This window comes from Thamnophis sirtalis, unplaced genomic scaffold (genome assembly GCF_051295495.1).
Source record: "Thamnophis sirtalis isolate CommonGarterSnake01/CBP01778 unplaced genomic scaffold, rThaSir2_p1.2 scaffold_7, whole genome shotgun sequence".
Classification (NCBI taxonomy): domain Eukaryota; kingdom Metazoa; phylum Chordata; class Lepidosauria; order Squamata; family Natricidae; genus Thamnophis; species Thamnophis sirtalis.
In genome coordinates, this window is record NW_028261387.1 from 62,058,621 (window position 1) to 62,074,715 (window position 16,095).

The following is a 16,095-nucleotide window of genomic DNA, read 5'->3' on the forward strand; positions in this document are numbered from 1 at the left end:
CCACTGTTCACATGAAATTAAACTTCACTTGAGGGATATTATTTTAAAGTATGCCTCTGACAAATCTTAAAATTTCAGAAACTTGAAGTTACTCCTTGGATCTCATGCAATATTGAAAAACTACAGCTAATGTACAGTATAACACACCAGGCCAATCACTGTCCTTCCATTTAACTTACCTCCAAGGAATTTGAGGATAAAGCGAGAGTCAAAAACATTTATTTATAGAATTGTATATCATTCTATCTCAAGATTCTGGATGGTACAGATGCTTTAGTTACTTTTTGAAGGTTAACATAGGATACAAATGTGATAAATAAAATATTTATTTTATTTTATTTTATTTGTATCCTGACATTATTTTTACAGATAGCTTAAGATGGTGAACATATCCAACACAACATCCTTCTTGTATTTTTACCACAACAACAACCCTGTGAGGTGGATGGGACTGAGAAAAAGTGACTGGCCCAAAGTCACTTAGCTGTCTTTCATAGCTAAGGTGTTACTAGAACTCACTCTCCTGTTTTACCCTAACCAAAATTGACTCTCCAATTTGTTACACCTATTCTTCAACAATAATGGAGAAAAGGGTTATAATTATGAAAAGCTCCACCACCTACTTTCCACCACAACCTTTTAGCCCCTATATGGTATTGTGCATGTTAGCTACCCTAAGGCCTATTCGATATTGCCTTACCTGAACATTTGTCAGGCTCCGACTTTGTGCTAAAAAAAGAAGGGGGGATTTCTTTACACTGGTGCTTCCAGATGTGACTATTTCTAAGATTAGCCTAAAAATTAGCCTGTAAATTTTTCCCTCTCCCAATGAGCTCCCTGCTCATTTGACATTCAAGACTTGTTCAGTCTGTTTTCCTGAAAAAACTTTGGACATATAGAGAGCAAACACAATGACATCAGATGTTCAAAGAGCAAAACCTGACTTGCTGAAAATGAAGGGTTTTTTTTTAATTTGTAAAAATAATTTATTTGCTAATTTTTTAAAGAAAGAACAAGTTTGCTTAAAACACACTTATAAATGCCTTACTAACACCATAATTAACATTTTAAAATTCTACTCAAAATTCCCATGTCCCATTTTTTAAAAATTCTACAATACCCAGCCTAAAGACTGCTTTCTAGCCACAAAAATATGTTCACAAATTACATGCTTTCAGTTACAGTTAATGGAATATAAAACACTCTCAGAAACAACTTGCTTTTTTTTTCAAAACCAACCTCTAACCCTAACCCCCCCTCCTTACACAAGTATATATAGAGAAATTGTATACATTGAAAGGGAAATTATGTATAGCATCACTTAAGAGTCTGCAGCTCTCAAGTGTCTTTTACTATTGCAATAAAGACTTTGAGAGAGCATGTGTCCAAGGACAGTCAGTCTGATTTGCAAAATGGCTATTGTATTGGTGTTGATGTTTACAAAAATCATGCTACTCTAAGATGCAAATGTGCTCTAGCTTGCCTTATATGATGATGATAACTATAACAACAATAACAACAGCAGCAGCAGCAGCAGTAGTAGTACTAGTAGTAGTAGTAGTAACTCTAACACTATAACCATGATATACAATGCAACAGTCTGTTATTTTTCTTACCTGCTTGCAAGGAAGAAAATTACTGGACAACAAATATTTTAAGCATTTAGTATACATTCTCTTTATAATCTGTACAATAAATCTCTAAGGTGGATCAGTATCATAACATTGGTACAATATGGGTGGAGACAGTCAGACTAATGTATCTAAGGCCACATTATTCAATACATTACTGGATGAGTGCCATGAATGAAGGATTTCTCAATCCACACTTTCACATATGGCATGAACAAAGACATGAAATTTCACATTACACCCACACCAGATTTTTAAAGACAACTGGATATGCATTCCAATCAAATTATTACTAGTTACTTATTTAACAATTTTTAAAATAACAGGTGTTCTAGTATATATATATTAGAGATCTTGTCTGATAAGTCACTCTCTCAGGCCAAGCTAGCTCACAGAATTATTATATGCAAAAATAGGAGGCAGGAGTATTAAATATGTTCTCTGCCTTAAATTGTACATTAGAAAGGGGAGAATAAAATAGCTTGGAATTGAAAAATAATCAAATGATTCAAAGTGAAGATTGTGCAAAGAAGCAGAAGAAACAATAGATCATGAACTCAGTTCATGCAAGAAGATCATACAAATTGAGTGTAATGAACAAAATAAAATAGTCAAAATGATTCACTGGAATATATGTAAAACATATGTAAAAAGTATTACGTGGCAGTAATGAGAAATTGGTGGGAACACAGAGTTGAAAAACTGGTTAAAAATGAGAAGGTTAAAAAATTGTAGGATTTCAGAATACCAACTGATAAAGTCTTGGTTCATAATAACCAAATTTAACTGGTTGAAAAGAAGAAAGTGTTTTGGGGAAATATTAAGAATTGACTTTGATATAACTGGGAAAAACATTAAGAATTGACAAGTTGCAGGAACAGGTTAGAAAGGATTTATCTTGATAGTAAAAGACTTTGCTCAAACAAGGCCTGGAAATATGTTTCACTACCTTTAAATCAAACCACTAATGGGCAGAAAAATTCACTTGGTTACACCAAGAATAATCACTAAGATTATTCTAAGATCCACTAAGATGCTCAATTTACAACCACAATTGGGACTGGAAATCGTAAGTTGTTTTGCAGTCCTAAATTAAGACACCCACATTGGGCAGTCGTTAAACAAATAACAACAGTAGTTAGCATGGTCATTAAGTAAACTGTGATTGTTAAACAAATCCATTGTCTTGAATGGGTGGAGGGTTTTTTTGCCAGAAATTGGCAAAAAGCGATGAAAATCACGGCCAGTCCTAAAGGTGAGCCAATTAAAGTGCCAAAAATCTGGTCACATGATTGTGCATGTGGGTATGTGACATTTTATGAAGGGCAGAAGTACTTTACAAGCTGTAAAGTACTATTCCAAGGCCGTCATAACTCAGGATAGTCATAAAACAATGTGTCCTAAGTCAAGGACTACTTGTCTCTTTCTCTTCATTATCTTATAGATAAAAGGAGATGAGTATTTTACTTATCCAAAGGTGTCAGCTAGATAGCATTACTTATCCAACTTGATAATCAAAATACTTGGATGGTACATTATCAGAAAATCCCAGACCTTTAGGGTAGATTGAATAATCAAGAAACTACTTCAAGAAAGTATTGTAATGGCAAGCCATCTCTATATGATTGACAAGAAAATTACAAAAACATAGTCATGAAGTCACCAAGAATTACAACTTAATTCAAAGAAAAGATTTTTAATGCCTCGGATAGTGTAGGAAAGAAAATTAATATCAAGCACATTAAAAAATGCAGGTACAAGAAATGGCAGGGACCCTCACTAATTATTTGCAATATCCGTGGTTTGTCCAATAGCCAGTGCTGAATCAGTGAGCAGTAACAAAGCACATCATGTTTCACAGATTTTCCTATTTAGCATATTATCAATTTATTCACTCAGATCTCCAGTATTCAGAAAACAACATCGAACATCTTGGGAAATTATGTAGCAATAACTACAAATTTCCAGAACAAACAAAGCAGTAACAAAAGAGAGAATACCAGTTAGCATAAACTCTAGAGCATAGATTTTATTCAAAATAAAGTATCTGAAAATATACCTTTTAATTTAGAAACATGTTAAATTTGAGTTTCCAGTATTAGCTACAATAAATTATTTACAATATAAGTTAAAATATTCTGCCCCAAAACACAAAAATGCCAGTCATGATTTTTTTTAAATAAAGAAAGCTTGTCTCTACTACTGCATCTTAAAATGGCTCCATTAAAACTACAGTAATGGGAAAATATAGTAGGAAAATATGCAATCTTCATGCCTACTGTTTTCTACCAATTAAAATGCTCAGTATTCAGAGAAGCTGCCACATGAATTTGATCTGATCCATGCTTTAGTTTTCTTCCCAGGAAGAGGATAAGATCGAAGAAGTTCAGTTTTACAACTGACAAGACAACAGTATAAATATGAAGGAATAAATATGCAGGGCCAGCTACGTGGGAGGCCCTGAAGACGGAAAGCTTTGGATTGCTATCAGTATTCCCAATGGTCAATGTTCTCCATCCCATATGCTCTCTAATGTCTTCCTTGGCCCTTTCCATAAATGCATACTTTGAAGCCATTACTGCAGATGCATAGGAGGGAGGCAGGAGAGAAAAAACCTGCAAGGCAGACGAAGTCAAAATAGCCAGAGTAAGGATATTTTCTGCAACTGTACAGTTATCGTTCCTCAAAGCAGCCTCTTAAAATGCATTCCTCCAAGATATTTCAACAGCAAATCCTACTGTAATGTTAAATTCACTTAAAATAAAAGATCACTCACACACAGATGCATGGCACATACATAGTGTTAACTGACATATTGATTGGGAAAGATGGGAGATAAAATTACCATTCACCACAGAAGATGAAACAGCATCCTTCTGCCACCACCCCACCCCCTCCAGGACCTACTCAAACATACATTTCAGGCACCACAAAAGCAAGAAGACTATCAAACCAATCAAATGCAGAGGGGACATTAAGAACTGAAGTATTAGGATACATTAGGATAATTTAAAAACAAAACACAACATTTGTTTTTCCTTTTTGTGATCTCTTTCGCATCTCAGGACCACCATCTGAGACAGTGGGTGGGGTAGTGGATAATGTGACCTGAAAGGCTTTGCTCATGTTGAATACGCTATTTCCACTGATATTGTGGAAGGGCAAAATAGTGTGAAAGGAGAGCAACTACCCTTTTTTTGCAGAAAAAGGGAGGATTTCATCACTGGGAAGAAGAGGAAAGGAAAGCAGCAATGTCCCCTTATTAGAGAAGTGGGTAGATGGCTTTCCTTGAAAGAATAGGGTCTGCTGATGGAGGAGGGAGGGGGCTTTTATCTTTCCCTGGGCGGAGGAAGGCCTTTAAGGCTGAGAGATGCTCAAGCATGAGAAGGTGGCAGCGCCTTCATCGGGGCCGACGTTCCCCAACGTGGTGCCCACCCAACACTCCCCGGGATCACGGCACCAGCACTGTGAGCCAAGGCATCCGAAGGCCTAGCTGGCAATCTTGGGAGCTGGAGTCCAATTACACCTAGGCACATCTGGACGGCACGGGCCGGAGAAGAATGCTCGGTGCTACCCCCACCCCACCCTCCACCGGCCCCCGCCGTGATGCTCGCCACCCGGCATCTTACCGCGATCACGTTGACGAAGGTGGTCTTGCCCGAGTACTGCAGCCCCACCAGGGTCAGCTCCATCTCCTCCTTCCAGAAGAGCGCCCGGAACCAGTCCAGCAGCTTCGTGAAGAGCGCCAGCATCCTGCCTTCGACTCCCGGCCCCGATCGTTCAGCGCAGCCAGGCCCAGCGCCTCTACTCTTCCCCCCCGGAACGATCCGGCCTTGCCGCTACAGCCGCCGGGGTCTTGAGCTCGCCTCGCTCCAGTCGCTCAGCAGCCGCTGATGGGTGGGGTCAGTCAGCAGCTCTCCGGCCGGGGTGGAGCCGCTGATCTCGACGGTCTCTGGCGCTCAACCCAGCAGTGGCCTCTAGAGAAGCGGAGGACTCCGCGCCGAGGCGAGGACCTCGATTCCTTCTGCCGAGGCCTAGGACGCAGTCGGACGTCAGATCTACTTTGCTTTGCGGTAGAAGCTCAAGATCCGCCCGAGCCAATGGCTGAGGCAGGCTGGCGTTCGTCTGACACACGCCAGCGAGTCACGTTTCAGGGGGTTGTGTGAAGCCGACCGTGTGATTAATTTATGGTTTACCGGCCGTACGGGGAACCTTCGGAAATTAGCTTAATTGAATAAATCACGGTTAAATTAAATCAAGGGTAAATCTGTTGTGCAAGAACACAGCCATTCGGGCAGCGCTTGTTAAAGCTCGGAATTGTTGCACAAAAACCCATTTCAGAGAAATGTTCCTGTTGTAAGAGTAAAAAAAAAAAATTGCAGATGCCAGTTTGCCACTTGGAGCTTCATTTGTGTCCCACTTGGTAAGTACAGGCTATTGAGGAGGAGGCAAAAAACTAGGGCCTTGAAACAGCCATTGCTTTATTGCAGAAAGAAAATCCCAGCTGTCTTGGAGAAGGTACTTACCTTCATCCCTTACCTCTCAAGGACTCAGCAGTTTGGGATTCTTGTTGCCCTATCATCAACCTTCTCTTTTGCAGGAAGATGGTAGAGAAGCTAGTGGGATGGTAATTACAAACAACCTTGGGAAAAGCAGATTGTCTGGATACACACACAAACACACACATAACCCTCTGTCAGGATTCAGATCTGGATCTAGATACAGCACAATTACTGCTCTAATGAATAGTATGTGGTGGGGTTTATGACCATCCCTGTCCTCTAGATCTCTCAAAAGTCTTTAGTACTATACTCTCAAGGGGACACGGTGGCTGATGAGGTTAGAATGCTAGGCTAATGATTGGCAGCCTTGAGTTCAAGACCTGTTGCTGCTGCTGAGTGGGGTGAGCTCCCGTTACATGCTCCAGCTCCTGCCAATCTAACAGTTCGAAAGTGGGCGACCACAAGCCGATAAATAGGTACCACTTTGGTGAACAATTTCTTGGAAACACGAAAGGCACTCCCAACTGGGCGTCCCCTGGGCAACTGGTAAATCCTTTCCACGGAAGCATTTGGGTGCTTCCAACACAGAACCACAATATCCTTATTAACTACTTACAATGGTTGAAAGATTCTACAGGGAGTCCTTGACTTACAACCATATGTTTAGGGACCATTAGAATGGCACTGTAAAAGTGGCTTATGACCAGTGCTCACACTTATGATTGTTGTAGTATCTCCATGGTCACATGATCAAAATTCCCGTGTTTGGCAACTGGCATATATTTATAATAGTTGCACTATCCCATGGATTTAGTCCTATCTATTTGAACCTATTTTCTCCATACTACAAATCAGGAGTTCCAGTCTTCCTCAAAGGAGTTACTACTATGAAGTCTGATCTTGAGTCTGTTGGAATATACAAAAGTAAGAATACTGCTTGATAGAATTCCCTTTCCCTTGAAATGCAGTTCAGTTCTTCTCATCTCTGCTTCAGGAAGAGATTAAACACTTATTTTTATACTCAAATGACTCCTGTTAGGATTCTGGTTTTACAATTGGTGCGTTTGGATTTTTTTCTTGCTGTTGTTTTATTATTGTTGCTTATGAATTTTATATTTTATGGAGATCTGTATTTTTGTAATTGTCAGATTTTATTGCTTATGTTGTCTTACAAGATTAACTAGAAACCTGGTTTTACTGGGAGAAAGCAGGGTTTATATATGGTAAACAAATAAATATGAATACTTAATCAAACCAAATCATCTAAAATTCAAATATGGCTAGCATTTACTCATGAATTTTACAAGCAGTTTTTGAAAAATATATGTGACCTGTTTGTGCAGGTGTGACAATTTGATGGTTTCAACTTGTTGTCTTAGGAAAAATGGCAAAGAAAGACAAATAGCAGAAGCTACTAAATGAAGTGGAGTCAATCAGTTTAAATGTTATGGTTCATTTGCCATCTGAAAGATTGCTTTAATCAGGTTTCATTCTTCAATACGGTAGTGTAACTGCATGTCTTCCTTCAAATTATGCTTTTTCAAAAGCCTTTAATTTCTGCTTCCAGCTATAACTCTTGTTTTCTTCACTCTTGCCAATCAGGGTCAAAAGACACTTCAATTCTAAACCGTGAAGAAATACAAGGTACAACTTATCTTTTGAACTATTGCCATACTGTAAAACAGAATTCAGTTTTATGGGATCTTTGATTTCTGTTTTTAAAAAGCGAAGCGCCATCAACCAGATAAAGTAAAGGTAATGGCTTAAGAGATAAAGCCAGCTGGTTTCTGCACTCCTTAAACTAAATCCTGAATGATCTGCATACTATATAAAAATACAAATCTGAATTAGCACAAATGAGGAGTGTTATGCTTTAATTATAGGAGGAGTAACAGCTATTTTGTTCCCACTGAAAAAAATTGAGCTCATTGCCTTTTCCAAATCCTTCAAAAACTAAAGGAAGGCTGTTATTTAGTTTCGACCAATCTGTATCTTAGAAAGTTAGGCAAAATAGCATTGTCTCTGGTTAATTATAACTCCAACCTCTCGACTAATCGAATTTATATAGCTGCCCATCTCACAAATGTGATCTTGGGAAGTCTACAATAAAACAAATGTTAAAAACAAGTATAAATAACTTCTAGAAATAATTAACTATGCATAAAATTGTGAGAGAATGGACCCACATCCTATATAAGTAGTCCTTACTTACCAACCACGTTTAGGACTGTCAACTCCATTGCTTAAACAACATGGTCAAAGTGAAATGCCATGTGGCGTGCTAACTTACATCAGTTCCACCTGCTATCATTAAGCAACTCACCTGCAGTTGCTGAGCATGTTACATAACTGCAACATTTGCAATTCCTGTTTCCTTCCCAATTGAGTTTATTTTTAATTATTTTTTAATTATTGAATTTATATTGCTGCCTATTTGCACATGGCAACTCAAGGCGGCTTACAGAATATAAAACATCATTTAAAACAATAAACTGAAAACAATAAAAAGGATCAAATAATATAATAATATAATGTAATGTAATAATATATTATATTAATTATATTATATTATATTATATTATATTATATTATATTATATTATATTATATTATATTATATTATATTATATTATATTATATTATATTATATTATATTATATTATATTATATTATATTATATTATATTATATTATATTATTATTACATTACATTACATTACATTACATTACTATAATATTATAATATATAATAACATAATATAACATAACATAACAAATATAATCACCCCTTGCCCCGGTGACGGCAGATCTCATGAGCCATTTAATGGGCTCCATCCCGTTCTGGGTTCCCCAGGCCCACTAGCAAAACCAGATCTTCAGCACTTTCTTTTGCTTGTTGGAAGCCCGCTGACAAGATTGAAAAAGGCAATTATGTGACTGTGACTGTGAGAAGTTGCAAACATTATAAATGTACACCAGTTGCTAAGTGCTTAAATGTGATCACATGGCCATGGGGACCCTATAGCAGCTTCAATTTTGAGGATCTGTCATAAATCACCATTGTAATTTTGAATAGTTGCTGAATGAGTGGTCAATAAGTGAGGACCACCTGAATACAATATAGCCATCTTGTAGGCTCCCTGTCTCTAGGCAATTGCCCAGGCTATAGGAGAAACCTTATTTTTAGAGATTTTCCAGAAAATTAATATGGTTGGAGCTAAACATTTCCAGATACCTTCCATGACAGAAAAGGTTCGTCCCCTGGGCATCAGATGGAATTTTTTAGCAGACTGAACCCATAACCTATCCTTCCTGCCAGATCTGATGGGACAGGTAGATGATATAACAGGGGAGATGGTCCAGCAAATGATCTGGTCCCATTTCATGTAATTTTAAAGCTCTAAAGATTCTAGAAAGATGGAAGACCAATGCTCTTTAGTGATTTTATTATATAATGACATTAACCATACAGCTATGAGTAAAATTCCTGTGATATTTAAAATCTTTAAGAATAAGGATTATCTTTCCACAATATTTATGCAGTAATAATGCTGGTTAGATTTACAGAACAAAGTAACCTTTTCACTAAGTCTACCAAATGGGAAACTTGTTATTTTTAAGCAGTATATCTGCCATAAAACTATGGCACCTCCAAATAGTGTAGCATTATGGCTGAAATAAAAAAGAATGTATTTTTAGAACATCTTCTTTGGATGTGACAGAAACGAGGTCCACCTTCTCCATTTGCATAATCCTGTCATATCTAAGGAAACTATTCCATTTCCAGAACTCAGCTCCTAATCCTTTTCTTGCCTGAAAGAAATACAGATAATCCTCATTTAGCGTCTGCCCCAGATAGCAACTATTACTATTGCCATTTACAATGATGATGATGAATGTATGCATTTAAGATCTTTGCAGCATCTTTCTTTCTCAGTCTGGTATTTGCCAATACAGTGAGTTAGTATGCATTATCCAGTGCCTGATCTGTGTTTTTTCTTTTGCTTCCAGCCTTGAAGAATAGAGAGATTGGCTAAACAAGTGATCTCATTTCTCCCTAGCAGTGTACAGTATTCCTAAAAAGTATTAACCACAGGTGAACAAGCACAGCTCTGTGATCTCAATTGTTAATTAGAATAGAGGGCTTAGTAGGTTTGCAGCTGGTGCCTGAAATTGATAAGACCCTGATCGGTTTCATAAAGGTTTTGTTTGCCTCCTAAGCAGTTTGCACTTACAGCTGTGAAATGCTGTACAAAAAAACCAGCACCGGTACATCTTTTTTAATCTATATTTCCGATTGTGTGCCTGCTTATTCTCTTTGCTTCCTCTGCAATAAATACAAATGCAACCATCAATTCTCTTCTTGCTAATGATCGCAGTGTTGAGGTGGATGAGTTTTCCCCATCTGCCTGGCTTTCTCATAGTTGAGTTTGTATCAATGGTGGGATTCAAATGTTTTTTACTACCGGTTCTGTGGGTGTGGCTTTATGGACGTGGCAGAGGAAGATTACTACAGTTCCTCCTGTTCAGGGCAACAAAAGAAGATCACCTGGGAAGCAGCAGGGGCAGGGCCAGCCAATTTGCCGGTTCTCCAAATGGTTCCACCACAAATGCGCGAACGACAAAAGCGCGCTTCACTAAACCGCGGTGACAAAACCGCGCCAACAAAACCGCACGCCGAAGGAGCGACGAATGAGCCCTGAAGCGCACCAACAACAGCGCGCCGACAGAAGCGCGCTGTAACCTAACCCTAAACCTAACCCTAAACCTAACCCTAAACCTAAACCTAAACCTAAACCTAAACCTTACCTTAACTTAAATCGCGCTTCTGTCGGCGCGATGTTGTCGGCGCGCTTTTGACATCGCGGTTTTAGCGCCGTGGTTTTGTCTGCGCGCTTATGACGTTCACGCTTTTGTCGGGTCACGCTCCAAACTACTCAAAATTTCAGCTACCAGTTCTCCAGAACCTGTCAAAACTGGTTGAATACCACCTCTGGTTTGTATCCTGGGAAGAAAAAAGACTAATAAAAGGGAGACAATAAATAAATACTTACCCCTTCATACAAGTGTAAACAATGCTAGTTTAAAATACAGTATGCAATATCTTCTTCCATATCTCATCTGTAAACAAAATTTTAAGGCTTCATCATTTCAGTATTGATATCAGCAAAAGTCCGTTGAAGGTATCGCAGATAACAACATATCTATTTTAGCCTTGATCAAAAAACCAACTTTAAAACCTTTACTTTTACTTCTGATAGTCTTGATCTTTAGTCCCTTTAGGGATTGGATAGAACTTCAGAGAAAATATTAGAATCGACCAAGATTTAAGCATGGTAAAGGTTTTGGGAAGCTCATCCTTTGTGTTCAGGTGGCTGGATGCCCCAAAGCCTAGCAAGAGTCAAGTGAGGTTTGCAACCTCCCAATAGCCAGCTGATTAGAGCAGAGGCCCAGCTCCAGTGGTGAAATCTAATTTTTTTACTACCGATTCTGTGGACATGGCTTGGTGGGAGTCCTGTGACTGGGTGGGCGTGGCTATGTAGTCATGTAACTGGGAATCAAAAGACAGAAACTCACTTTAACAATGTCCTGCTAGAGCAGGGTTGGACTAGATGACCTCTAGCTCCATTCCCCTGGATTATCCTCTGAAGCTGCGTCTAGTGCCAGGTTTGTAGTCTTTCCTTTCTCTCCTTTTTCCTTCCCTTCCTCTCTTTCTTTTTCTTTCTTTCTCCCTTCTTTCTCCTTTCTTTTAGGGAAGTCTGCTGGGAGCAAAAACGGATACCCCACCCCACGTTTCCAGAGAATCTGTAATTAAAAAAAATGCTTAAAATGTTTTTTTTTTTAAAGTTCCGAAGTTCAGCTATGCAACGTTCTATCGTCGGAACTGTTGATTTTTATTTTTTTTTTAACTTTTTAAAGTATTTTACTACCGGTAGCATTTTACCTCTGCTCCCACCAAAGCTTGTTTGGAACATGGTTTTGGGCCCTAATCTAGGCTTTTCTTTCCTGCTGCTGTTTTTGGCTTTTTGCTGCTTGTCTGCTTCCTTTATGGACTCTGCTGGTAATGGGATTCCCGGGGTTTCCTCCACCCTTGAGCTACCCCATGCTTGCTTAATGACCTGCACATTCATTTAATGGTGATTTCAAGGAGAGCAAGGAGGTGGCGGCATTAAGTGAAGCTATCTCATGTAATGGTTGTCACCATTTGTGACCATAATGGGCAAACTCCATTACAGTCATAGATTGAGGACTACCTGTATACATACACACAAACAATCCTACATGCTATCGATTCCAGGAGACCTTGTCTATTATTCTTTGAAATACTTCTAAGGTGATTCAGGCTAGTTGATTTGGAAAATCCACTAATTTTTAGGGTCAGAAAGAATTGCATTGCACTCCTTTTAAAATTGCAAACTTCCCTTCATTTCATAGTTTCTCTTGTTACCCTTGTCTCAGCATGCAAGGACATTCATCTGCTCTCCAGAACCAAAAAGAGCATCACACTGGTTTGTATTAACAATAAACTGTGGAGTTGAAAGTTAATATTTTTTAAAAGTAAATGTGATTAATTAGGACTTTGATTTTTATTTTTAAATCATGTGTCCTGGGTCGATAGGAGATTACATAGAATCAAAATGGTTGGGATTTATGATGCCCTTTGATACTGTAATTCAGTTTAAAGTGATCCCGAGTAAGAAACCATAAAACAAAAAGGAACATAGACCAGGATTGATGACAAGATCAAGGCGCCAGCTACAAGACTGAAGCTGATTGACTATTGCTGATACAGACTTGGGGTTTTTTCGTGTCTATGTAATGTAATTAATTATTCATGACTGTTGATGCACCTTTTTAACTAGTATAATACTACTATATCATCTATTGTTGGGGCTGTTGGTCCATTTGGCCAGAAGCTCATTGATTACTATAATAGCGTGTTTTAATAAAGAAAATTGGTTTCAGTTCTCCATTGCTTTGGTTCATTTTTCAGTAGACCTCTTTTTTCCACAACAATGTGGACTATTCATGGATAGTAAGCAGCCTGCAACAGCAACAAAGGCGGGCCAGACATGGATTGCATTCACAGTTTACGTCATGGTTCTTTTAGTTATAGCATGTGAAAAGGTCGCACTGTATGGATTCAGACACATAATACTTATAAACCATGACTATGTTCATATCGGGCTAAAATCAAGCAATATTCATTAAGCCTAGGGATATATATTTCAAAGGCACCTATGAATGTTTTTTCCTGTTTACCCACTTATTCTTTCATAATTCTTTTCACTTGTTATTTCCGCTCAACCCATTTTCAAATGGAAGACTCTTGAGATCTATCCCCTTCTCATCTGTAACAAGGTAGATGGATTATATAAATGAGAAAGTATGATGTACCTTCTAATCCTCAGAGGATTAGAGATTGCTAATGTAATTTTTCTACTCTGCACAGGAGAAACATGTGTTCCAAATTTCACACCATAAAATGTTCACACTATAAAATAAATTTATTGTGGCAGAATTTATTCTGAATGAGAAAATTTTGGCTTTTTGTGAACTGCTTGTTCCAATATCTCCCCCCTGCTTCCACCTCCTTCTTTTCTCTTCAACTTCACTGAATACTTTAACAAAGCATTTATGCATAAACCTTAGCAACTGCATGCTATATAAATACTACCTTCTAATACCCTAAGCTGTAGGGTATATAGAAATGTCCTGCTTTTATGCACAATTAGCATGAGATAACCACTGCTTTGGGCAACTGCTCCTAAATTCAACATAAGATTAAAAATACATTTTCAAAGGCATATGAATTCTTACTGTCAAAAACACACCGCTTCATTTTAAGATAAGCTTCAGGAAAACTCATGCAAAAAGTATTTCTATCACAATTAACTAAGATTTCTTTTTTGATTATTCTCCATTTTGATCAGGTTAGATTAGTGATGGCGAACCTTTTTGGCACCGAGTGCCCAAACTGGAATGTGTGTGCACGCATGTGCTTGCTGGAGCCCTGAAAACTCAAAGACTTAAGCCAGTGCTTATGTGCGCACCAGGCACCTGGTCTTCTGGTTCCTGGCACGCACATGCATAACAGCCAGCTGGTCTTCATGCATGCCAGAGCGCCACAAACCTGAAGACAAGGTGGCATGCGCACCCGCCAGCTGATCTTTGGGTTTCGGCACTCCAGCATGTGTGAAGATCAGCTGGTGCGCGCCAGAAACCCAAAGAGCAGCTGGCGATAGCGTATGTGCCACCTTTGGCATAGGTGCCATAGGTTTGCAGTCACGTGGATGGAGGATAATTTCCTTAGTATTTTCTTCATATAAAAACCACAGTAGAAATAAAGAGGTCAGTGACTACATTTTTATGCTTTAAAGTGGAATGTTAAAGATTCATGCGTGCAAATTATTTATTATATTGGGGTCACTAGCCTTGCTTGGTGGGAAAAGATCAGAAAGAATACAGCGCAACTTTATTTTAACAAACATGGTTTACTTTTTTCAACAGTGAGAGAAAACATAATAAAAACATTCAATTCAGAGGTAGAACATTTATTCTGTATGCATAAGCCCTCCAGATATGGCTAGGCTTGACAATGAATGCAAGTGGTATTATTTGCACATGATATAACTGTGCAAATGACACATACAGTACTGTAATTTGTAACATCTGCATGACAATGTGACCTGTAATATGTTATTGTGGATTTTACCAGACACCTGAAAATATGGCTGGGAAAGTTGGTATCCCCATTTCAGATAATATCACCAATGCTGAGTAAAGTGGATTAGCGCTTTTGCTTATTTTAAGTCAACTTCCTATGTATTTTAGCCCTAATTTGTTAGTTACAGAGCATCTAACTTATACAAAACTGGGGATGGAAAGAAATATATTACAATATGTTTTCCAATTTTATTTAAGTATATAAAATATGCGTATTTTATATAGTCATCCATTTGAACATAACACTAGCAAGCCAATAATACATTCAGCTAAGCTATTGTGTGTTAATGCTTACAGACTGATTGAATATTTCGTAGGTTAACCATATATTTAAATGTGATCGCCTCTACATGGAAGTCTCACTTTCTCATTTAAAGTACCTTGTTTAAATCAGGCTGTATTTCATGACAGAATACAAACCAATTAATTCAATTTATAGGACTTCTTAACTCCATAGCAATCCTGGACACCATGTATTAATGAAATAATTATAAAAATAAAAATACAATCTCAAGCATCTGAAGAAAAGAAAACTGTTCATTTTAAGTTAATAAAACCCACAGGTTCTGCAACCCAATCTAACTCAAGGCCTGGGGAAACAGTTAGATTTTAAGGGTTTCTTTTAACTCAGATGGGATAAGAGCCAAACAAGTCTCAGGGAAAATGTTCCAGAGAGCAGGTGCTGTGACCAAGAAGCCATATTTCTTAATTTCATTACATGACACTTAATTGACCTGGAACATACAAGGATAGCCAACCCACTGAATTGTGATATGATGTCACAACCATCATGTGACACATCCATAATGTACACCATAGTGGTGCATTCTGGACTAGTTGCAACTTCTGAGTGTTTTTCAAGGCAGCCCTATGTAGACTGCATTACAAGAGTCATATGTGAGATGATAGAGTGACTAACTGAACAACTATCTAGTTCAGGTAGGATTATAATTGGCACACAAGATAGACTTGTGCAAAAGCCTTCTTAGCCATAGCTGTTACCTGCTCCTTAAGTAGGATTGGTTTGGTTTTGGTTTTATTGACATTTGTAGGCCGCCCTTTTCCCTGAGGGGACTCAGGGCGGCTCACAGAAAACCAAGGGAGGGGGAATACAACATTAAGACGACAACATATAATAAAATCAACACCATGCATTCAATATTCGGGCGGGGTGACGGTCCTTATCCCCAGGCCTGACGGGCGAGCCAGTTCTTCAAGGCTGTGCGGAAGGCTTGGA

At 38.3% G+C, this 16,095-nt stretch overlaps 1 protein-coding gene across 2 annotated transcripts in view; it reads right to left on the bottom strand.

Annotated features, from left to right (window-relative positions):
* ARL8A (ARF like GTPase 8A) overlaps positions 1-5,943 on the bottom strand; it is a 65,482-nt gene extending 59,539 nt beyond the window's left edge. Inside the window, exon 1 of one of the 2 annotated variants that reach the window (XM_087720222.1) lies at positions 5,261-5,943. In XM_087720222.1, coding sequence (XP_087576348.1) covers positions 5,261-5,383 — 123 coding nt within the window. In that variant the 5' untranslated portion in view covers positions 5,384-5,943. The remainder of the gene's footprint in view (positions 1-5,260) is intronic. The other variant, XM_014053891.2, reaches the window with a different exon arrangement.
* Between the last annotated feature and the right edge of the window lie 10,152 nt (positions 5,944-16,095).